The sequence below is a fragment of the Branchiostoma belcheri genome, unplaced genomic scaffold (assembly GCF_001625305.1).
Source record: "Branchiostoma belcheri isolate BF01 breed outbred unplaced genomic scaffold, Haploidv18h27 scaffold210, whole genome shotgun sequence".
NCBI lineage: Eukaryota > Metazoa > Chordata > Leptocardii > Amphioxiformes > Branchiostomatidae > Branchiostoma > Branchiostoma belcheri.
In genome coordinates, this window is record NW_017803603.1 from 119,093 (window position 1) to 144,903 (window position 25,811).

The window sequence follows — 25,811 nt, forward strand, 5'->3', positions numbered from 1 at the left end:
TAAATTCTATCAGCTGTGAAAGTCAGGCGATTCAGACACCAAAACAGAACACATGAGGACACGTTTTCTTTGACTGTTGTTGTAAACAGCACATCAAACGGAGCCGAAAGGGGACATCCTGTTATTTTAGAGATCCTGTCTACCCCAAACCAAGGACGATGGTATATAGCGTTATATTTATACCGTCTCATTTGATCCGAATAGGTTGTATTGTATTAGATACATTTATAATAGTAGTAGTAGGCATTCTTCCATCTCGAAAGATGATGGTAGCACTCTATGTCTACCTAATCAATATGCTATGTAATTATCAGCAAGAAAATCCTGAAATGGAATGGAGAAATAGCTGTTTTGTATACATGCCCCGTCCCATACACTAGACGGAATATACAACAGTTCTTACATTTATAATATTAGCAGGGAAAGTTAGATATACCATATAATATGTTATTGAGCTCCAAAAATATTGAATACTGTTAGATTCTAGTATTGTCGTGAAAGGTTTGCCTTGTTTCATTATTTACTTGGACATGGCTAACATAAAATTAAGTTTATTTTCCGACATTAGAAACATAAATTGCCTTGTAGAAATAACAGCGATTGAAAGACTTCTGCAAAGTACACAGTTTATGAATTTTGAATAATTTATTCGTTCAGAACGAACGTATTAAAGGATGATAGTCCGGTTTTCTGTAAACCCCCAAGCGACCCTCTGCTAGTTCCGGGCGGCCCGGATGATTGACAGGTGCTCAGGACGGCACCACACCCTGCGTACGGCGGCCATATTGGAGGGAAGGCCGGTATAGCCACCTGAGCTGGCCCGAACTGTCGTCAAAAACCACCGTGTGCTGCCTCTCTGAGGGATTTCGGAGCCCGATATTTTGTGGTACGTGAGATGAGAATGTTATGTACCTACTGTGCGAGTTTTGTGAAGTTTTTGGGCAATTTGGCGAAGTTACGGGGGTGAAATTGAAGGGTTGTCGAGCTCGCGTGTTTGCACGTCACCGTGTAGTTGTAAGGGAGGGAACTTCGACCCCGCGGGAAAAATTCACGACGTACGTCATTCCGATGATATACACGCCTCTGTTTACTCATTCCTCGGGCCGACCACATCCAGCCTGGCCGGTCTAAACCCCTGTCACAATCCAGAGCTGCCCAGTTTCTGCAGATTTCGGCGGGGAAAATTTTTTACCGACGTGTTTTTTGTGTTCCCACAGTTTGGAGTGGATCTTTCCAACAGCGACGTCGCGCGCCAAGCGGCTATTTTGCAACCGAACGGACGACAAGGATTTCTGACAGGATTTTTCACTAGGACAGCGCTCTAAATACCACCGAGATGCCGAAAACAGTAAGTATCACATCCACAATCCCACAAAATAGCAAAAACCGTCCGATTTGAACGAAAATCTGGCTAACACAGCCTGTTGCACGCACTTCCTGGTTGGAAAAATGGCGGTTGTGGTGGATTAGCATTGTGTCGCCCCCCTCCCCCCTTTTTAGGTACTTGATGTGTGTGGGAAGGCTGAAGAGTGTAAAGTTACCGCCGGCTTCCTTCCATTCCAAACCCACACGGGTCTCCTAACCTCACTCAATAGCCGCTTTGTCTCGCCCTGCTGACAGAATATCGGTTGAGTCATGATAATTTCCCCACTACTCCAAAACACACAGCAGATACGAAACCATTGATCCTTTGATCTAAGGTCCAAAGATTGGTTCCGAATAATTTTTTTGGGTCAGGAATTGGGACAAGCATCTGTATGCAAGGTCAATATATTTTCTTGGTTTTATACAGTTTTCAACGAAATATTTAGCAACAGAACATGAAGAAAATTTCGGTTGGACATATTTGGTTGGTCATATTTATTCTAAATTAGTCAATCATATAGCTGTATACATACTTACCTTCAATGAAGTATACTTACATACAATTTTACATACTATTACGTTACAAAATTAGTTTGTTTTTATATGTAAGAACCAAAGAGCTAACTTGATCTTGCCTGATCTGTAGTTTCCTCATTAAACAGTTGTTTTGGTTGGCAGAGTGTGTGGGTAGGGAACCATGAGTCATGACTCAGTAGCTTAAATCCTACACAGATGTCTACAGGAAGTGGTGTGTTATATGGGCAATATGGCTTCTGGGCTTTTTGTCTAATCTAGTTTTCAGAACTAAATATTAATGCCTTTCTTGCTTCTGTAAGGCAAATATGAGCTGTTTTAATTTTATGCAATTCTAACCAAAAAGCATAAAATTTTACCATATTTGTAATTGCATACCCCCATCCATACCCACTAAATATTTTACTAAAAGAGAAAAGAAATTTATAAATCTTGCAGTAGTATTTATGAAATTTACTTAATGTTAAACTGAAAATAACATTAATTACTTCTGTGAAAATTCCTGGTATGGTTTGAGTTGTGTGATAGTAGTTATCCATGTAAAAAGTCAATATTACGTTATCATTATGTAACCCACAAGATAATCCATACACAACTCCCAGCATAATTCCCCCTTTATCTGGTGCAAGAAATCCCAGACATTATTGACTAATCTTTAAATCAAATTCCCACGTCCAACATGTAACATCTGTTCAGAGGGTTTCCAGTTGAACAAACACTTTATTTGTGGCCAAAATAATAGCTTGAAGTTCTGCTCATAACCACAGCATAATTTCCTGTTTTCCAGTTATTTTCCTTCATGTACAGTTCAATAACTCCTTGGTAATCACTTACTTATAACAGAAGAATATTGATAAATAAATAAAGAAAACATTTGACAGTACAAGGAAAGATTAAACTGGTACGCCCATGTCAATTATTTGTTGATGAAAAATCAGTAAATTTCCATGAAAATACTAAGAGAAAACCCTAAATTTGAACATTTTGGGAGAGGTGCTAGGATTTTGCGGAGAGGGGGTGCACCCTTGCTTCATTGCTTGGGGAGAGCCCCGCTACAACATAGGGAACAAACATGGTGATTTTGTATACAAAAGTTTCAATAAAAACTAGTAAATTCAGGACAAACCATGTGTATCACACGTGGTCAGTATGTTATTCACACCTGTAATAGCAAACAATTATCACAGGTTATTTACAGGTATTAAACTCCTAATCTCAGTTTAACAGGTCTCAGCTAATTAAATGCAGCCCACTAATTAGCAGTATTGTTCCTGTTCTGTTGACTTGTTTTATGGCCCCCTGCGGAGTAAATAAAATGGTCGTCTGTCAGGGCTCGAAATTCATTTTGGGAATACTAGTAACTGCACTGGTGCACCTACCTAAAAAAATTGGGTGCACAAAAAATTTTGGGGGTGCACCATATAGATAATCTAAGTAAAATGTTAACAAATGTTTATTTCTATTCTAAAGAAAAGTATTACAACAATGATTTCATTATTTTCTACCCCTTAAATATGCTGTATACATTTAACATCTCTACATACGTAAACCTATGAAAATATTTGGGTGCACTGATGCACCCACAGAAAAAAATGGGTGCACAGGTCCAAATTTGGGTGTACTAAGGTGCACATGCATCTGCATCCAGTATTTCAAGCCCTGTCTGCATTGACCTGCCTTGACGCTCTGAAATGTTGTTTATTCAATGTAAATAGTAATCTCCTACCATGTATGTGCAAAACAATTGGTATTTCATGTACAGTTTAAATGTGAAATGGCTATTTTTAGCTCTGTTTGTAGCTTTACTGTTTACTGAAGTAACACTAACAGTAGAGCTTTGATACTGTTGTTTTGTGTTGAAAGATAGTTTCTTGATGCTCGAATAGTTTCTTTGATGTTTGAATCATTGCAGGGTTTGAGGAAGTAAGCGCCAGAAAAAAATCGAACAAAACAGAGAAGTAACACTGACCGAGTGTACAGTCGACCATTATGCATGCTTGAATACTTGTCTACCCAGAGGACAACAAATTGAACTGTTCCCCTTTTTTCTTCGCCGCAAGCATTTTTCTTCCTCCTTGGTGAATTCTGCATAATTTGGTTCCGTTGGTTCACCCTTTTCTGTACCTGTCCGAAATATGAACTAATTGGAATTTAAATGCTTAAGTGGGCAGACTTTGAGCTTGTAGTTGCTCTTATCAGCGGTGTCTGGTGACCTCTGACCTATGGCCTTACACCTGACTTCCCAGAAGCCCACATCTAACCAGGGATGTGTTGAGACTTGTTAAGTGAGCACTCCAAGATAAGGATAAAAACACTCTTGATAACGGTTTAATTTCCTCCATTTATAGTTTTCTGCATGAAGCCAGGTAACTTCAGGGATGGATCATGATAATTTTTTTCTAAAACACAAGGATACTTCAATCTGCTGTTTGCAGAAACAAGTTTTAGAAAAAAAATACAGAAAAAGATGTAAGCAACTTCATAAGCTAAATTGATACATTTCAATATGAAAATAATTTTGACCCTGAAGACCTACAATACATGTAGTGCCTTTTAGATGACTATTTTTTTTGTCGTCGAGTAAAATTTGTGCAATGAGTTCTTTATCCATTTGTACTAGACACTCTTATATATGCTTTAGACACAACATTCTTGTTAAATAAATTATGACTATACTGAGAAAATGTTCAACAGAATTATTCTGTTTGAGAACAGTAAGATTTAACGTTGCACTGAAGATACTGCAACTATAAATGACTCCCTAAGTAGTTGTGTATTGTTTTAATCTGTTGTCATAAATTACACAACGAATGCCTTACTTTGATGTAACTAATATATTAAGAACTGAGATTAAGACAAGATTTTTCCATTACAAGCATCAAATACATCATTCATACCTGGGCACGGAGCCAAAGTAAAACAACTTAGCCTATTCTGGAGAAAATCCAATCTTATAAATATTTAACGTCCCGACATGAATGGTACTGGAATGGCAAGGATGTCTGTATTGACTGATTGTAAGGGAGAGCTTTTGTAAGTCGTAACTATGGCTTTGAGCTTGCAGTCATTTTGAATAGCTACCATTGCCTTAAGACATGATCACTGACTTAGCTTGTTCAGAAGAAATGAATAACAACGTAGATCAATTTGTTCCTTGGGGTAGGGAAGTTGATATACATCTGGAAGTAGATATGAATTTGGCTGTAAAACATTGATTTTGTACTGTAGAAATGGGTAGAAACTTGCTCGAAAGAAGGCAGTAGTGTAAATTCATTAATTTTTGCAGTAAAACTACTACAATGGGGAATGAGGCTTTCCTGTGTTTGAAGTTTGTAGTTGAAACAATATTCTGTAGTATTGCAGTAAAAATACATTGGAAAGTTCAAACGCATGTTCACAGTGTCCCATTTAAAAAAGACCTACCTGAAAACATTTAAGATCTTCAGTATGTGCTGTTCTGCCTTACCCTTTTATAGTGTAAACACATAGATCAAAATCCTCCTCCATACTCAAAGATCCATATCAAATAAATTGTTCTGTGTAATAATCAATATGCCACAAGGTAAGGTGATCCTGGGTGATCTTCTCAGGTCTTCTCAGTATTTCTTAATTCTTGTCTTCCCAAGATGATAGCTGTTTGACCTATCAGGGGTCGAAATAGATTTTGGGGCCAACTTGCACTGGTGCAAATGAAAAGAAAAATACTTGCACCGGAAGAAAAATAGTTGCACCCTCCAAAAATACAGAAGTGATGGGAAACATCCGCTGGCAGCGACGTAGATAGTAACCTTCTGTTACTTACAAAAAATGAAGAAAAACTTCATGGATTCTGGTTTTGTTCCCTTCCACTCCAGTTCTTTATTAATTGATATTATTGGGTAATTCTACAGGTAGTAACAGTGGATAAAGCAAACTTGCACCATGGTGCAAGCAGGCAAAAAATTAGTTGCACGACACCAAATTTACTTGCACCAAGTTGCACACAGAGGGTTATTTCGACCCCTGCCTATATTAAAGCATCTTGGCAGGTCACTTAAAGAGTGATGAGAGAAGATAAGTTACACCAAATTGATGCCAGGTGGGACTTAAGTGCCTCATTTGTGAGGGTCAATAGATGAACCTTCTTCAAGTAGTCATTCATCTTGTTGTCATCAAGTCTTGAGTGTTTGGAGATATGTAGGGAAGGATCAGATACTATCCTACTGGGGATTGTTGCAGGTTACGAATTTAGGGGATTCTGCATCTGTAAAGTATAGCTAGTATATCCGCCCTTCGGCGTAACACACCAGCTAAGGATTGTTACAGGTTATAAATTTGGAGGATTGTTACAGGTTATGAATTTGTCACAACCACTGTCCTTGCCACATGTATGTCTCCTATGTCTCTACAACGTATATGTTTCCATGTATCCCAAGTCCTTATACTTGTAATCGGCCTTGGAGTACGAACTTGCAAAAATAAAGGGTTGACAGTCCTACTTGCAATTTTTCAACACAGACAAAAATTGCAGGTAAGACCATAAGAATTTGTAACTTGCAGTTTTCCAAGCAAAACGAATCCATTTCATTGTGTCATGAACTTCCTGTATTTATTCACAATCTTTAGATTAAGCATTTTGCTGATATAATTTGGGCCATTCAGATGACCATTTTCCAATAATTTATCTTTCAATATTTTATCAGCTGTATATCATACATACTGGTTCATCGCAGGTAAAATTTATGGTATCCTATACTAGTACAGATATTACAGATAAAAGTATTGGCTTGCTGGTGCCCTCAGGACACAAGTCCTACCACAAACCAGGTAGTAATAATAACATGTGAAGAGAAGATTTGTGGGGGGGCAAGTCTGGACAACCTGCCCCAGGCACCCGGTACTTCCTACATCATGTTACTTTATTAGTTGCAGGGAAGGGAATTTATCTTCTTCTGAGGTGCCTGATACTGTAAGTTATTGACTAGTGTGGTGGTTTCGAAATGTAAGAGGGAAAAGGACATTAGATTTACCGTTGAAAGAACACTGTACTATAAAAGAATTGTTATTGACTAGCGCGGTGGTTTTATTTCTAGGTAAGAGGAAAAGGACATTTTAAATTTACAGTTGAAAGAATACTACATACAACAATAAAAGAATAACAAAATTTGGGAATGCAAAACAACTTTGTAATCTATTCTGAGCAACATTCTATTTATACAGGGTCCATTTCAACACTGTACATCAGAGGCTATGAACTTTTACTGACCTTTGACCTCAAATACCCATTAACTATGACCTTTCATGACCTTTAACCTCAACCAGTTGGTTCCAGAGATAAAATAAATTATGAATTTTTGATGAGAATTAGACCTTCATGTTTTGGGTGTGTGAGGGGACTTGAAATGTTATTGTTTCATTATTGAAAACTGAAAGTTGGTAATTTTAGAATCATTTTTTTTTCTATTTCATTGAGATATTTCTTTTCAAGTTTTAAATTCAACGTTGAGTAGATTTTCCATTGTTCCAGTATTTACAGTTTTAGAGTAGCCAAAACTACAGGACACAATGCCCCCTTATGTTTTATCCATTGTGATCCCCCTCAGTCTAGTTTGTTTGCCAAACTCCTCAGACCCTCACACACTCCCATAAAAGACTTCAGAAGAGATTTACAACTTTGTTTGCTACCATCAAACTTACCAGACAGTTGGGGCCTTTTTTTTTTTACCAAAGGCAACCACTCAGATATGTCATTGTCCTTTGACCCCTTTTAAGAAATTGTGACCACACCCAGTCAGTTCACAGTATGGTGTCAGAGCCCCCGCCCTTTGGCCACACTGATGCAGTTATTTGGTTCTCACTGTAGAACTAACCGAAAGGACAAAATGAATACAGAGGGCTTGTAAGTTGGAGTACTCTCCAAGCAGAGGTTGGTGGGGATGATTGTTACCTTTTTATATATGCCCATTTTTTCTGTGGCTACCCCCACCAACCTCTGCCACAAGTCACAGCCTCTCAAAGGCTATTAACAGATAATCGCCCGTGGGGGTAGCGACAAAAAAACAACAGGGCATATAGAGAAAAGTAACAATCGTCTCCCAACCTCTGCTTGGAGAGTACTACAAGTACTTGAAGAGTAGCTTAAAGAAACCTTTTGTCTGCCAATATTCACTTGCTAACAGTACTGAGTGCACCAAGGTGTAAGACTATGTCTGTATGTTCATTTTCAAGTTTTACATTATTTTAAAAAATCCGTAAACCAACCAGATGCATTGTTGTGGCCTAATGAGGTTATACATACAAGCTTGGGAGGGGGGAAACCATGTAACTTCATTAACTAAGCAATTTTACCGAGGCGTTTTTGTTGTGGGTTAATTCCGATTGATACCCCAGTGGATGGGAATGTTTCTTCTAGAACATTTGTCCGCGTCTAGGATGTCAAATCTCCACAAACAACCCGCACAAAGGAACCTAACCCCCGGATTTCACCTGCTGGAAAGAATAAGATGGTTGTTTGTAATGTTTGTAAGGGTTGTAGTTAGCTACAGGTGGGGTATATGGTACAAGGACGTTGCCTGAGATCTAAAGAAGAGGAAAAGAAGCGTCATCGATGATTGTTGTCCTTAGTAAACACCAGGGTGGGGGTGTTAGGATGGTTGGCTAACAGGCTGATCAAATATTTGTACACACGCCCTCCTTTCGTAGAGCTCTTCGTTGCAAGTTGCCCGCTCTGTCACTGAGGATGGAAACAACACAGATAAAACAGGCACACAGGAGCAAACTTACCTGTGAAACTGTCATGTTGAAAATTCTGCACTAGTCGTGTAGGTAGCCTGTTGTGTCTGGGGTGACACACAGTACCAGTAGCAGGTGTGGTAGTATAACAAGTGTGGTAGTTAGACCTGGGTGTCTCCTGTCCCTGTTGTATGCCGTCTGGGCGAAACCTTACAGTTCTACCCATGACCCTAAAACCAGGAATGTCCTACTGTGTTTGGTACACAGCACAAAACGGAGCCTGGCTATTGGTTAGCAAGAAGCATCCCCCGCTAGCATTGCATACATGGTCCCACACACCTTATAAAACATGCGTCCCAGTGGCCAATCAGGCGAACCCTGGGCGTCATGGGTTGTGTAGGCAGGACAGCTCAGTATTGTGTGTTTAGCAGGGCTGCCATGTGTTGACTTTAAGGGCCAGGCCTTACACACCACACCCAGTAGTGGAGTCCACCCTTAAGGCTGTGGCATAGAGACACATCCAACGATCCTTTAGCTTCTTCTCTCACGTTTTACAAGACTACTTCTACCTTAGCTAGCCGGCAGGAGGTTGACTGAAGCAGCCAGGATGGTGAGTTTTCTTGCATCACCTGTTGCCAGGTGTTTTTGGTACATTTTACATGCATACCTATAGGGTGGGGCTGAACAGAATACACCTGTCATGTCAACAAGCTTAACACTCCATCGGGCGGTGCACTTTTACTCTAACGGTCACTCGTAGCAGGTTTTAGTCTACCTATAACCGTGGTGTTGTTCTGCCACATTTTTAGGCACGGTGTGAGAGTTTTGCACTGGTGAATTTAACGAGCTTAGCTGGCTGTAGGGTTGAATGGGGCTGTGAGGGTGGATTCCTGTGCTCTCAGGGTTGTGTGGACATTCTTCCGGCTGGGGGGACAATGGGAGGGGGGTAACACGACCTCACCAGGCGCTACGGGGAAGATCAGGTCACTGTGACGGTCTACGCTAGATTTCCTGGCTTTGTAGATTTCTCAAAACCGACATGGAAGCAAAAAAATGTGTTTGTTTTTGCTTGAATTGAAAAGTTGCACTAGCTAAAGGGAGTTCCCAAAACAACTTTAACCCACCTATATATGTACATGCAAAAGTTAGGTAAGATGGGGTCACTGTGACGGTCTACGCTAGATTTCCAGCTTTGTAGATTTCTGAAAACCGACATGGAAGCAAAAAAATGTGTTTGTTTTTGCTTGAATTGAAAAGTTGCACTAGCTAAAAGGAGTTCCCAAAACAACTTTAAGACCACCTATATATGTACATGCAAAAGTTAGGGAAGATTGGGTCACTGCGATGGTCTATGCTAGATTTCCCGCTTTGTAGATTTCTGAAAACCGACATGGAAGCATTACTGTGAAAAAAGGGGGTTTGTTTTTTGCTCCAAAAGTTGCTTTAGCTAAAGAGAGTTCCCCAAACAACTTTAACCCCACCTATATATGTACATGCACAAGTCAGGTGCCTTTTCCATTCATTTCTCAGGAATACAAATCATATCTTTCAGTCAAGGTAAAACTTGCAAGGGAATTCTAAGAGAATGGTTATTTTTTAACGAGCCACAGTTACAACTTACAGGTGCAAAGATTGGTGTGAGGGCATTCAAGAAGATGGTGTAACTGTAAGGAATAATGTAAGGAAGGACTGCGATCACATTTGTTGACTTATGATAGAAAAGGTTGAACTAGTATTGTTTCTACAGTCTTTTGGTAGTGGGGATAGCTAAATGGGAGTCATTAACTAGTAAAAGTTATTAATTAAAGAAGTGTTATACTTTGTTGCAGATCTCTAGAGGCACATGTAGCTATAGGGAGGGGGGCTAGATTCTCAGATACTGTATGTACACCAATCACGAATAGGTGGGCAGTCAGTTGAGTTGTTGGTTGTACGTTATTCTGTCTCTCACCCACATACACGCACTCCTGCGCATCTTTTCTGGCCGTTTCTTACCAAATATTCTCAGTCTCAGGCCAGTTGTTAAACTGTAATTACAAACGATGTCTCAGTTAACGAGCCCTTTAATTATGACAGTTTATCCTCTGAAATTCCCGTAGTTTACTGGCATAATTATCTGTACTTGAGATGCGTAACGCCCAAATAAGGTTAGGAGTCGTAACACAGCAGATAGTAATGAAATTTTTCGTGTCCCCCGGGTATTTTTGGTACAAGTTTTTGGCAGTGATTATGGCCCATTACTTGCAGGGGACATTGTGCCATTTGACTAAAAGCTCTGACACTTTTGATGTAATATTGTAATGAATGGCCCTTGGCTCATGATTTGTGTGGCTTGTCATAGCGTTAAAATTAGTGAAATGTAGGTTAGCTACTGAATGTAATGTGTGTGTGTGTGTGAGGGGGGGGGATTGTAAAGATGGCAACTTGAAAGAATCGCTTGATATCTGAGGAGTGTGTATTGTTCAAAGTATTCGTCAAAAGTATGAATAGACCCTTCCCATTCATAGTTACAGTCAAGTTTTTATGTTGGCAGATAAGATATTATTTTGAGCTACTTACTAGTACACTGAAAGATTACTGTGTATCAGATAATGCTAACATGTAAGAATTTAATGTAATCGTGTACCATTATTTAGCTAGAATACCAGTAGTTCTGGTTTAATTAAGTTTCTTACAACGATGTAGTCTTATATTCTAACTACAAACAAGAGCAATTATGTACAAACAAAAGTTGTCAATATCCTAGTCCTACTCGTAGTCCTACTATATTACTGTATTTCCAGGTGCTTTGCCTCAAACTACAACATATATTTCTAACGACCACATATACTGCCAAAAACGTACCCATAACATTAATGCTAAAACATAAGATCTGTAGTGCTAGTTTATCTGCTTATAAATCCGCCCTGAATACATGGATAAACTCAGTAGTGGCTAAGTGTCACAGTTAAATCCAGGTTCAAAGTACCTGTGTTTACAGACGGACTAAACATTAAATCTCCTAGGCACGCACACAGTGATGTAACCATTTATTTCTGGATAGATTTCGCTCACTGTTGACTACAAAATATACACAATGTACAGTCATGGAACAAGAATGTTTCAGTATGGCTGAAGTTCAAAGGTCAGGGGAACATACCATTTGTGTCACTGTTGTGCTTACGTAAAAAAAAAAACTGCCCCTCCCAAATTCTGTCCAAAGTCTTCTCTATTGTGCATGCATTTGTGGTATGCAGCAGTCTAATGATGTGAGATATGATCCATTTTCAGACCTTGAATGTGATGTAATTAAGAGCAGTAAGTAGAGAGGAGAAATGCCCAATTACCTGTGTAAAGTGTTGGGGATTAGCCCAGCCACCAGTACAAAGAACCCTCCCTTGTTTGTGCAGTCTTGGAAGATAAACAAATTAGCATTCTCCGGCCCTTTTCTGCGGATGCCTTTCTATTCCTCAATTTCCTGCGTTTAATGGTTCGAAAATTCACTCAATCCAACCTAACCAATTCTTACACCTGCTAACACTCAGTAACAGCAAATCGGCAGTGAATTTTGATAAAATTTGTAGTGTTTGAGGTGTATATTTTCAGTAAAGTGTGGATAGTTTCTTAATTGTAGGGCTTCTAAGTGTTGTATTACCAGGTGTGGCTATTTTATGGGGAGGGGCCATTTTGGTAACCTGGGTCCAAAGTTCTGTCCTTTGTATGCAGAAGGGGTTCATACATATGTGAACTGTTCAGAACATTTATTATACAGTAACATTTCTGCTTCTGGTTTTATAGTAAGCTTTTGTTGCATTGTGCTTGTAGTGGTTTGCATATGTACTGTACTTCCATATACAAATGATATTATGAACCATACAATTTGATGTATAATATGAGGGCATGTTTTAGATTACAGGAAAGATATGAGCTATTTGCAATCTGGCAAGTTAAACTAAACCGATTCAGGTTTAACAGGTTCAATATGGTATTGACTATTGTGGAAAACATAAATAAAGTACATACATATTTCAAGCATTGTGGTAGTGCATATATTACAGGGGTTAAGTTTGCCAACATCAACTTTTTGATTTTGGTTCAACTAAAGATTTAGGTTCAATATGGCATTGGCTATTGTACTTTTGTAGAAAACAAAAATAAAGTACATATTTTGAGCCTTGCCACGACTTTTGCCTACCATAAGTGGTAGTGCATATACATGTAGTACAGGGGTTTGCCAACATCAACTATAGTGATAAAGTGAGGTCAGAAGGAACTATGTAAGGTCAAGGTCTCTGTTGACAAAGTTTTTGGTAAAAGTCCTTAAGATCATTATTTTACGTCAATCACAACATAACACCGTGGCCAAAGTTTTCAAACCTTACATAACTTGTCATTTAGTCTCATTGTGAAAGTTTTTCATTTTGCACCACAAAAAACAACAACAATATGCTGGTGAAAAATGGGGCACAGGAAAGGTTCTAGCATTAGTTAAGGCACCTTCATATCTGTAAGTTTGCCTGAGGCCAAAGCACAAAATGTTATGGCCAAAGTTTTAACCCTTGAGTCTCAATGTAAAATCTTAAGAACCAATATCCACTTTTGTCTAACTAGTCAAGAGGCCCAGATAAAGGTTCAAGGTGTGACAAGACCAGGTGTTACCACATACTCCAACTTTATGTTTCCATGTTTGCCTGAAGCCAAAACACACAATGTTGACAATGTGACCCTTGAGTCTCAATATAAAATCTTAAGAAACAATGTCCACCTTTGTCCAAGAAGTCCTGAGGCCCAGGTAAAAGTTAAAGGTATGACAAGGCCAGGTGTTGTCACTTACTCCTACCTCATGTCTCCAAGTTTGCCAAGGGCAGGATACAGTCTTGTGACCAAACTTTCAACCCTTAAGTCTCAATGTAAAATCTTAAGAAACAAGGTCCACACCTTACATAAATGTCTAAGACATCAAAAGGCCCAGGTAAAGGTGTGACAGGACCAGGTGTTGTTAGCACATACTTCCAATCTTAATATCTCCAAACTTGCCTGAGGCCAGGCACACATACGTACAGGCTTGTGGATGAATATTTAGCCCGAGTGTCAATGTGAAAATCTTAAGAAACAATTTCCACACCTTACAAAGACCCAAAAAGGTGTGACAAGGCCAGGTGTTGGCAAACAAGGTGTTAGCACATACTTCCACCCTTCATTCTCCAAACTTGAATAAGGCCTGAAGGCACACAGTGTTGACAGTGACTGATCATGCTTACATGTCTAACATGCCCTCCCCATACCTGTCCATACCTGTACTCAGGTGTATCATACCTGACCATACCTGTAGGTCAACAGGTATGACCTCACCTGGCTTACACGTGTTACCTGAGGCCTAGGAGGTTAAGATCCCACCGGGCGGTGTATTATGTTCATGAATGTTCAGATGTGGCAAAGGCCTTTTATAGAAAATGGCATTCTTCAAGTGGTAGCCAGCGCTAACATTCTTGGCATTTCTTATTGCTATGAGAACAATGCATTGTTGGGATGGCAGCCTTGAAATCTTTTTGTCACCAAATTCCTTCGTTGTGAATTCGTTTTGAGGCTAGACAGTAAATGAATAAAGCTGAAATAAGTACAACCTTTTGAGTGAATGTGATGTGACGTAATTGTACAAGTTGTTGCAACATGGCTTCGCAGTGACATGTCTTTGGCATTCCACCAGGGACCATAATATATACCAGACAAATCAGAACATGCAGACAGACATGAAAATGTACAATGTTATGCTTGGACATTGAACATTTGTAACATTAGAACATTTCTGTAGGACAGTAGTCATACTTTTGAAAAGTGTATTCTCAGTGTCATGAATTCACATTGGAGATTGAGAGGTAACAGGGAAAAACAAAACCCTTAGGCCACACCAATTTAATTTCTTGGTTAACGGATTTTTCTAGAAAAATAATGGAGCGGGCGGGCGAAAAAAAATAAAAATAAAAACAGGCCTAGGCATCCTATTATGGCCCAAAATGGTACGATAGGAGCCATGAAGTCAGCACACCAGGCTGGTTCAAAATTTAAACAATGAATTTTGAACTTTTAATGGTAGCACTGCATTGATAGATGGAATGACTGTAACAAGGTAGTAAGAAAAGGACTGTTTTCAACTGTTCAGGGCAAAATATGAGCATTTTGCAGTTGATTCTGAATTTTTATTTTTATTTGCAAATCAGAAAAAAATGAAGAGGCGAATCCGTTAACCAAGAAATTAAATTGGTGTGGCCTTATAAATATTTCAAGACTTACAGTATAACACAATACAGTACATACAATGTAACTTTAGCTATTGTTGTTGGATGGATAGCAGATCTTGAAGTGGACTTAGCCAAGAAGGCCAGCTATAAGCTGACTCAGGGTTACTTGTGACTTGCACTTGACAGTGAGAAGATCAAACTCAATCATCCTTTCTCCTAAGTCCTGAGAAGGCAGATTTCATGCCTGTGGGATATAAGAACATTCCAGAACAGCACTTCCCCAGTTGACCTGGCAACAGCACCAGACTGTTAGGCAGTGACATGTCGGGTTGGGCCGGAGCCAGGATGGTTCTATTGCTGGGCACTTTGACACTTCACACACAGGCTGGCACGCTACATTCCTGCACTGTCCTAGAGAAAGGGGGAGGGTCTACGGGCTAAACTGGGTTCAAGTGTCTTATACTAACAATGGCAATGGCATTGAACGTACGTACATATTCATGCCACACTTGGGCTAAATGCATTGAGTTAGATGACTAAAGTAGAAGAGTAGAAAGATGATAGCTTTACCTAGGAAAGATAGAACAGAGCGTTGAAGGTATATATAGCGTTCACGGATGAACCCAAGCTAGGAAAATGATGCTATATTCGATCTATTAATAATCTAGAATCTCTTCTTTCTTCTTGAAACATGCGTAGACAAATTTAAAGTGAGTCTTGTGTATATTGCAGAGAAGAACCTAGTACTGACAGGATAAAGACCTAAATGATGGATTGGGTGGCTGGAAGTAGTGAAAGTATTTCCCAGTTGGTAGTCTTGTCTCATGATTGCTTCAATATGATGTGTGTGAAATCTAGTTTTATAATATGATGCTCTTTATGTTCAGACAATGTTTCTGTTAGTAGTAACTGTTACAAGCCAGTTAGGAATCAAGTAGAGTACTTCTGTCCTCTTTTTGTGTTTGAATAGTGATAAGGACTAAAGGAGGAACAACATTTGACAAGATCAATTCATCATCAGCCATTAGAGAATAATCCTACCCCACTGGGGACAGTAATGTGATTTTATCGTTTTTTTTCTGCCACCATTTTCCCAGCAGTTCCCATATAGAAATTGAATATTGCCTGTGTTGTCACCAGGGAGTTTCCATTTTGTTCACGGAAGCCACCATTACGATAAAAATTGCCATAAGGATGTGGTTTAAGCACACCCCTGGGAGCTCTTCTGACAAATGGCATTTCCCAAATCGTACCTTTTTGTGCGTCATTTCTTAGCAGTGTGTTCATGGTAATTATAGAACTACCGGTACTTTTATTGTTAAGGAACTTAAGGGGATAGAAATATGTGTGAAGCCATTTTAGAATGGGACCTATAAAAGATGTACAGTTGAAACAAAATTTAATATATATAAAAATCTTGCACAGTATAGTGTACCAGCATGTCATGGCAATTTTATATCTCAGTATGTGCAAGCTATTTGTTTCTGTCATATATTTCATCTCATTCTATAGGCAGCCAATTATGTTGTCCAAATTGTACCTGGTGCTACTAAATTGTTTGTCTAAAGTGCCCTCCTGAAACCTTACACAACAGTCTGTCCAAGTGTCCATCCCTTTCCTCACCTCTCCCATCCCCACTCCTGCACCACTTTCCTAAATTGAAGAGACCCGAGCGTCGGACAAAGCGGTGTGATTACGTGAAAGCGATAATTGCCTCTCCAGCGCGGGTTTCAGGCAAATGGCCGTCGATCCGTCTTATTAGGGCATTACCCTCCATTAACACGTCCTCAGGAATCTGCATTAGCGGTAAGGCCATGTAGATTTCATTGTATGGATGACATCCGCGCGCGCATGAATTTTCGTCCATTTCCAAAAAAAGTTTTTGACCATACTGTAAATCGTACAAAATGAGCAAATGTATGTCATTTGTTTAAAAAAAAGTGTTGGAAAACAAAACTAATGTCATAGATAAAATGCCAAAAGTCAAATTCAGGAAAAGAAGAAAACGTGAAGAGATGAAAATGAAGAGTCTATTATTCGCCATACCATACTTGTGTGTTTAGCCATTTGTTCTACCTTTATCATTTATGACCACGTAGATTTCATAATGAAAGCAACTTTTTTTCTTTGCCAAACTTTTTTTTATTCGCATGCTCGCATCAGTTTTGGGGTTCCCAGAGGATGTCATCCATGTAATCAAATCAACATGGCCCTAGTGGTAAAGAGGGAAGGGGGCCGCGTGGGGCGTCGCCATGTCCGTAGGTTTTCCCGTATTTCGGTCGAGATGAGTTGGTTACTCTGGTGGTGTGATCACCTGGCCTCGCGATGGAAGCACGTCACGGTAGGGCCAAACTTGGAGTTAAACTTGAACTTGGAAGTTCTCTGTGATGTCATGTCCATTTGGGTTTTAAAAATTGACTTGTGGTAAACTACTGAGTCAGTGTATAATGTCAGTAGTACATGTATGTACGAAAGAAACATTGTAGCATGTTGATTTTGGAAAAGATTCACCCTTACAGTTCAAGTTGTCCAAGCACTACACATGTACGTGGTGCAAATATTACGTACTTGAACTTGTACCCTGTGATGTCACCTCCCTTTGGCGTAAAAAGTAGTAGATTTGACGATGACTTTGTGATATTTATTCAAAAGGGTATGACATAGTTTGCCGAAAGAAGCACTTCAGTCTTTCAAGTTGTTGAAATACAACGTGATATGGCTTAACTGATCTTAAACATTGACTGTCTGTGGTTCTAGTCAAGCACTTAGACTTGGCCTTTGACTACCTGTAGTCTTTTCCCTTTTTGTGTAGAATGTTATTGATTTTGACCTTGTGCAAGTTATGTAAAGCGTGTAGTGTGTAAAGCTGTATCACAAAATAACCCCTTGTGGGTCCATAAATTGCTTTATATTTTGGGAGAACTAAAAGAAAATTTTTGGCAGAGTTGGATATGGGTGACATGTTATTGTCAAGTTCTTTGTACAGTAGATAGTCTTTGTAAATGTGTCTAAAAATACTTACACATGACCTTGTAACTGTAAAAATGAATTGAATACCTGCTTGAATACCTGCTTGAATATTGAAATATTGAAACTCCTGGACGACTATAGTTTACCAATAAGACAGTTCAGATTCCGTCTATGAAAATTGATCCTATGTTGTAGTTCCTATTATTGAGTCTTTGCACAGATTTTAGTCTTTGAAAATGTTTTTTCATGAACTGTAAAAATGTCCAGGAATGGCTACCAGCTTGAATGTTGAAATATTGAAACTCCTAGATAGTGTAAGACTATATTTTACCAATAAGACAGTTCAGATTCTGTCTATGAGAATTGATCCCGTGTTGTGACGAGGCCCATGAGGGCTGACAGTCCATATGGCATGTGGATGCCGGGCTGACTGTTTACAATACGCTCTGCCATAAAACACATGCCGGCGTCACGCTTAACGAGGTTTGCTGCCTCGTTAATCGGCAAGCCTTTGTTCTATTACACGGGGGATTTTTCCATATGTTCCAAGACTCAGTATCTCTTGTAGTGTGGGTCCCTCTCATGATCATAATTCAGTTTACACCACTGTTAGAAAATGTGGTTTTTCACAAAATACCAACTGCAGTTTGCATTAAAAAATGTTGTCAATGAGATGACAGAAAAGGCGCTTTGATAATTTGCAGTTTGGCTAGCTACAAGAATAGTGAATACAGAAATACATGTAGGTTTTATATTTAGAAATCAAAATATTGTATGTAACAGGAAATAAACTATTTCGAGCCCTAGGTTGCTTTTTTATTTCAGTAAAATCAAAGCTTGGTGTGTTGCATGATAATCTTCGAATGAATAATCATTTTGGGGGTGAATAATTAGCCAAATTTTGGCTATAAATAATTAGTCTAATTTTGGAGACGTTTGATGAATATTTTACGGCCTGTCCCAGAGAGATCTGTTGACAAAACAAAACATATTGTTCAATTTGCCTGCAGCCATCTGCAATATCACAATCATGATGCGTGCACAATAAAGACAATCAATCAGATTGTTCCAACTGATTCATAAATATTTAATTGTTAATTGAAAATCTGTTTTGTTGTTTACATTATTAGTATGAGGCACTCTTCCTCCCATTTTGCTACACTCATGATATTTCACTGGTTGTGAAAGAATCTGCTAAATTATTGATATTCAGAAATAAGATATTTCTACGAGTCTAGATATTAAAGCTGATAATAGTCCACAGCCTTGGTTGAAAAGTTTCTTTGGCATCTAAGTGATAGAAAAGTAATAAAATCTTGGTAATTTAAAAGTTAGCTCCCATTTCATTTTCAAGCTCATTTTCAAGCTCAGAAGAGGAGCAGTAAGATCTGTAATTTAACTTAGGTTTTGTTTCATATGGTGCACCCAAAATATTTTTTGTGCACCTATTCTCAAAATTGAATTTCGAGCCCTGTACTAACAGTTGTTCCCTGTACAGCAGGTGTGAAAAGGTGGGGGGCTGTAGGAAGTCAGTAAGGTGGTTATCATAACCAGTGATTAACAGGTGTCACAGATGTCTTTGGCAGGTGTCACTTGTACCAATGTCTGATAGGGTCCCCTTGTTGTTATATCTGTTCAGTGATTGACAGGTGTCATGTACAAGTGACTCCCAGGTGGCCCCTGTTGTACCAGTGGCTGACAGGTGTCACATTTGTGATTGACAGCTGTTACTTGTACCAGTGATGAACAGGTGTCACTTGATACGACAGTGATTGACAGGTTGATTGACATGTGTCGGTTGTGTTCCAGGTGAATGTACGAGTGACGACGATGGACGCTGAGCTGGAGTTTGCCATCCAGACAAACACCACCGGCAAACAGCTCTTCGACCAGGTGAGTTTCTTTCTATTTAAAATTAGATGTTAGAACTACTCAAACCTGAGCAGGTGAGACTACAATATTCTCCTAAGTTTCCTTATAAATGTAATTTTTGATGATGTGAATCCACACACTTTGCTGTCCAGCATGTCATCAGAATATACTGTGCCTATGCGAAACCTGTCATGTAGGTATTGTCAGCAACTTGAAAATTCTCATGCAATGCTGACCGAACATCCAACGCAGTCTGTGAAAAATCTGGGTTTCGCGCAGGTACAGTATGTTCTACCAACATGTTACACACTCGGTCCCTCCAAGACTTGAGCACACCATCACACCGAAATACCTGTATGTGTGTCCCTCAGTACCAGTTTTAAGTGTCTAGTTCCTGATAGCATGCTATTATATGGGTTAAATGGCCATTTTGTCCTACATATTAACATAAGCACACCATTACTGACTCTAAAACCTATTCACAGTCCGGCACCCCATGGGGTCAGTCGTTCCAATAACCTGATTGATACAGCGAACAATACGATCAATAACCTACAAACACCTGACGACATGAAGATCTTGTCTGAGTCAGCATTATTCACACCCCCTGACCTGACCCAGTTTACAATCACTACCGACATTTCTCACCTGTAAGTCATGCTTGACTCCGAAATTCGATTTACGCTCGATCGGGCTACACCAATTGGATTCGTTGCTGGGAAGCCAATAGCGTTCTTCAATGAAAGAATTGAAAGATCCACATAAAAACATTGTCTGAGGGGAAAGTCTGTACCTTGCTACACAAACCTCACGATTGACTCATAAGAATTAAGATACAAATTTAGGCTTGATCTGGCCATACCAATTCAATTCCTCGAGTGTTAATTCTAAATTCTCCAAGAAAATAATGCTGAACTAGAAAGGTAACATTTGCAAGGCAAATGCATAATGTTTACTTTCGCATATGGTCAGACAGGAGTCTAAATCCTTCCTGCTATAAGTATAAAACTTTAACATGATGTAACCCAACACTATAGTTACCATAGTAACATACAAAACAGTGGTTCAGGTCATTGAGGTCACTGTTCGGAGAAGAAGAGGAAGAAGAATTAGTGATCAAAAACAATATGTTTTCCTTCAGTAAACATAGTATTAACCTCCATGACATTTCATGCAGGTAATCAGAAGATCAACATGAAAACAGAGTCTTAGGGGAAAGTTTGTACCTTGTTACAAACAGTTTTTGGGAGTGAATATACATTTTGTACAATCATCATGTAGTCAGATTTCCTGCGAGCACTTACACAATTTTACTGTACAATGTCTGAGACCCCAAGAAATGGCCTACAAAGTGGCCTTTAACCCAACCCATGGCCTTGTGTCTAAATAAAAGCTTTTCTCCAATCTCAACAAAGGTTCATGGCCCTGTAAAACAGGAGAAGGGTCGAGGCAAATATTTACCTTCGCCAAGAAGGTTATGTTTTCAGGGGCGTTCGTGTATGTGTGTGTGTGTGTGTGTGTCTGTCTGTCTGTCTGTCTGTCTGTCAACACGATAACTAGAGAAGGTCTTGATGGATTGTCTTGATACTTGGTAGGTGGGTAGGTCTTGATGAGACCTCAAAATGATTAGATTTTGGGCCACCTGGCGGCTTGTCATGGTACTGCAGCAGAACTTCCGGTTTTGATATCTCATGATCCAGACATGCTAGGGTGACGAAATTTAGATGGTAGATAGCTCTTGTGCTGGGGATAAAGTGACATGAGTTTGAGCCCCCTAGTTGCTTGCTCTAGAACTGCAGGGGGGTTTAATGGACAAATGTTTAAAGGGGGATAACTCAAGAACCGATGGATGGATCATCGTGATTTTTTGGTATGTAGGTAGCTTGAGTGATGCTTGACATAATGATATTACAATTATGCAAATATAGATGTAATTTGCATAATTAATGAGGAAATTCTATTTATCAGGTGCATTCCATAATAGGAAGTTCAAGCTTGTGACATATGTTATTAAGAATGAGAGAAACACAGGCAGATATCAATTATGCAAATGAAGACTTAATTTGCATAATTAATGAGAAAATATTATAATTGCATAGTGGTAACTGCCTGGAATTTTATACTTGGGGTGTTTGAAAGTTAAGTTAAGGTGAACATAACTTAATATTCAAATAAGGACCTCATTTGCATAATTTATGAGAAAATTTCATCATGGCATTCTTTGTTAAGATAAGACTGTCTTTTGGTGGAGAATATGATCAACAGATATAATTCATGCAATTGAGGATCCTATTTGCATAATTAGGGGGATTAATATATAATTTCTTAATCATAAAAGCTAACATCATTTGGCGAAGGTATGAGATCGTGGAACTCTAGTTTATTGTATATTATCAGAATCCCCAGTCCTGGCCTCTGAATTGTAGTTTACCATTACATGTCATTACAGATGATTGTTGGGCAATTCACAGGACACATTTACCTACTGTCACCTGCTGTGCATAACAGTAGAACTGCAGGGCTCGAAATTAACATTGTCCCAGTGTCAAATGACACTAAATTTTCAGCTTGGGACAATTCAAATTACGTTTCGGGACAATTTCGGGGCAATTTGAACATTCTGAGACCTTTCACGAAATTTGGGAACGTGATCCATCCATCCTGCTGCTGGCAGCCCATAATACTCTAACAAACATTTAAATTTGACCAATCAAGGATTCCAAATACCGGTGAGGGGGGCCTTAAAGATGGTGCCGTGCCCATGATATTATCATGTATTTCCCTACGTTTACTTATAAAGTGGACTTCAAGTTGTACAAATTCAGTTGTTGTTGTTTTCTTATTGTTGTCCTTAACTTATTTCCTGAAAAGCAGGCTGGGACAGTCCATCTTCAGTTCGGGACAATTGAAATCTATATTCGGGACAATTCTGGGACAGTAGTAAAAAAAGTTAATTTCGAGGCCTGGAACTGGCCTGAACAATACAACCAAATTATTGTCTTGTTGTATATTTAAGATTGTTATACTGTAGTCTATGCATGCAGGGCTCGAAATCCTTTTTTCAGGTACACGCAAAATTGCGCATCGGCAAAAATTTTAGTCAAGACAAGGATGATGCAAATTAGTTCAAGAAGCTCCTGTTGTTTCATAAGTGTTGTCTGTCCTTGGGACTGTTATTTTGCTTCTTTGCCTGCAACACCCCCCTCCCATTCCTGGTCTAGGTGCAAAATCGCACATTCAAAATATTTTTAAGTGCAAATCTTGAAAATCATGTGCATTTTGCACATTGCACATGGGTATTTCGAGCCCTGCTATGGGATCTCATTCTCAGCAAACTAACTACATCCGGCCTATATGTATATTTGTTGCTCTAAAATTCCTAAATACTCAAAAGATTACTTTTTTTATTGTGTTATTGTTGTATAATGTATATTCATGATTGTTATACTGTAGTCTATGGGATCTCATTCTCAGCAAACTACATCTGACCTACATGTATATTTATTGGTCTAAAATTCTCAAATACTCAAAAGATGACATACTTAGAAGCCAAGTCACGATAGTAGGAAGCTGAAATATAGTTAAAAGCCGAAATACTGAAGTTAATGGTCATAGTGACCTGCCCTTTTTATTCTGCGACCAAAATGAAATGCAGCATTTCTAAATGATCCATACAAACATCATCCAGGCACATTCAGGTGTAATATAAAAGTCAGACTGATACAATCACCTGTACCATTTGTAATTTTAAGTCAGGCTCTCCCAAGTACCATTAGACCAGGGATTACATGTGGATGGATTCTCCTATAAATTTGTTCCTGGGCCAAGCCAATTTGTACGCTGTGTTCTCCGACATTCAGTCAGTGAATTATTAAACTAAAGAAGACAAGTTAGGACAGATCTAGAGGAAAATGTGAATATAACTTACGGCCTAAAACTGCGTGCACAAAATAATATCACTCACACACTCACTGTCCGGTTTATGCAAAAAAAAAAGGTTAATCAACTGGATAATGATTTTCGAAACAGACGTTTCAGGTAGCATCAACTACTTTTCGTCAGTGACACTGGTCCGACGGTCTTACCATTTCCAAAATCATATCCAGTTACTTGAGCAACTGTTTTTTGGCATAACTCAATATTACCTGGATGTGTAACCTTCACTGAGGTGTGTATACATAGGTACATACTTGTCCTTTTCATTGTTTCTTTTGTTCATATTGATGTTCCACCAGTGAAAGATGTTCGACAGTTCAGAAAATGAGTTTGGTAGTATGGCCTTGTGTTGGCCAGCCCAAATTGCGAGTGGTTTTGTTGTAATGTACGTTCTGTAGTTTGTGGCTCTCCCTGGATCGATGCGTGGGCCACTGTGAGATTTGTAGCTACTCTTACAGCTAAAGGAGACAGATTTGTTACTTTACAGCCTTCAGCCTTCCTGTATTATAGAGCTGCATGTTGGACATGCATCACGCTAAATTGTTACTGTTCGCTTAGACGGGAAGCTACGCAAATGTCAAGGTTTGAAATGACAGAGACAGCAAGGCAGTTCTGGGTAAAGATTGTGTGACAGGCTGAATATTATGCAGCTCCAGATGTCTTACTGAGGGACGACTGCGTATGCGAGATGTCGGTTAGCTTGAGGAATGAATCTCCTCGAATTCACATTGCAGTTCTGGGTAAAGATTGGTAAGGGATAGAATGCACTTTTGTGACCCAAATTGGAGCTGTGCACCTGATTTTTGACTGTGGATGCACCTAGATGCTTGTGTTGGGTTGGGCACACAATTATGCAGTGTATTCTTCACTCGAAATGTAAGAAGAAAATGTTAAAACTATAATGATTTAGAAAGAAAAAACACTGAGAAAATCTCCCATGTAGTTTCTTCTTCACTTGACAGTCACTGGTGCACAAGATTGGGTCTAAATGTTGGTTTATAAATGTGTGTTTTAGAAAATAAACAGGTTTGTTCACGTCGGCTCTTCAAAAGTCGGCATTTGACCCGTCAGCTCACCTCTACACGTTGCCAGACACTGTCACATACCTCTGGGCTCATTTAAACTAATTGCTGGACTAGTTTCTTCTCTTGTGAGATTGGTTAACACTAATGACTATGAATGTGTGGTTTGTTTGTTTGCGCATGTTGTGTCCCCATTGTGGAAGTTTTGTTAATGACAGTTGCAGAATGATTTCACAAACAAAAGGCTGGGCCTGAATGAGTTCTGTTCTGTGATGAATGGCGGCCATGTTGTCCCACAGTCAGATGACCTGACCTTGACACCCAGGATGTACCATTATAGACGCAGGAGACACAGCATGGAAATTTAAGAGTTTTGTATCAAAACAGTTGAACCTGCCCAAAAAAAACACTGAGTTCAGGTCTATGTGGAAAGGTGATCAGTATAGAATCCTCATTACTGGGAAAGATTTTAAGGATCTAGGTCAACCAAAAAGTACTTAGTCAGGTGGTTATAACTTATGTAGAGGTGGTTGTACAGGTTTGACTGTAACTTAGTCTTGTTTTATTTTATACATGGTGAAAAATCACTCATTGCGTCTGAAAGAAAGACTCAAATCTATCCTTGTTCATATAAAACCCACCTGCATACCGACAATTATATTTTTAATGAAAGCAGATTTTATTTTATGTTCTTTTCCATCTTTTTTTTTTAAGCAGGATAACCTACTCAGTGGTAACACTGCTTTTTAGTTGGACCCTGCAATTATACAATCATACATAAACAGGCGAAATACATAACGTCACATACAAACAATAAAATGTGACCTTAGCTGACTTGAGCCAATACAAATTCAGCACACGATGAAGCCCATACATTGAACCAGAGGGACAGTAAAAGTACCAACAGTTTTCCCTGTATCGTAGGAAAGGTCCCGACTGTACAGTTGGATGTGATTAATCCCATTTCTGGCAATGCAGCCGAAGGTCGGACTGTAAATAGGCTGCGGAAATGTGGGTAATGAAATTGTACTGGGCAGACTGTGGACATGGGCCAGACCAAGTTAGTTTGTGGGTCCTTAGATTAAAAGAAATAGTTTGCTGAATTGGAAGGTCCATGGAAAAACAGTGTCTGGGAGGAAAATGAATGAGTGAGTGAATGAATGAATGAATGAATGAATGAATG

At 39.1% G+C, this 25,811-nt stretch overlaps 1 protein-coding gene across 5 annotated transcripts in view; it reads left to right on the forward strand.

The window, feature by feature from the left end:
* Nucleotides 1-752: 752 nt before the first annotated feature.
* LOC109469904 (radixin-like) overlaps nucleotides 753-25,811 on the forward strand; it is a 62,277-nt gene continuing 37,218 nt past the window's right edge. For 3 of the 5 annotated variants that reach the window (XM_019768661.1, XM_019768663.1, XM_019768662.1), the window contains exons 1-3: nucleotides 753-886; nucleotides 1,218-1,348; nucleotides 19,608-19,691. In XM_019768661.1, the coding sequence (XP_019624220.1) occupies nucleotides 1,337-1,348; nucleotides 19,608-19,691 (96 nt within the window). In that variant the 5' untranslated portion in view covers nucleotides 753-886; nucleotides 1,218-1,336. Of the gene's footprint in view, nucleotides 887-1,217; nucleotides 1,349-9,119; nucleotides 9,221-19,607; nucleotides 19,692-25,811 lie in introns of those variants that run through there. The other 2 variants (XM_019768665.1, XM_019768664.1) reach the window with 2 other exon arrangements.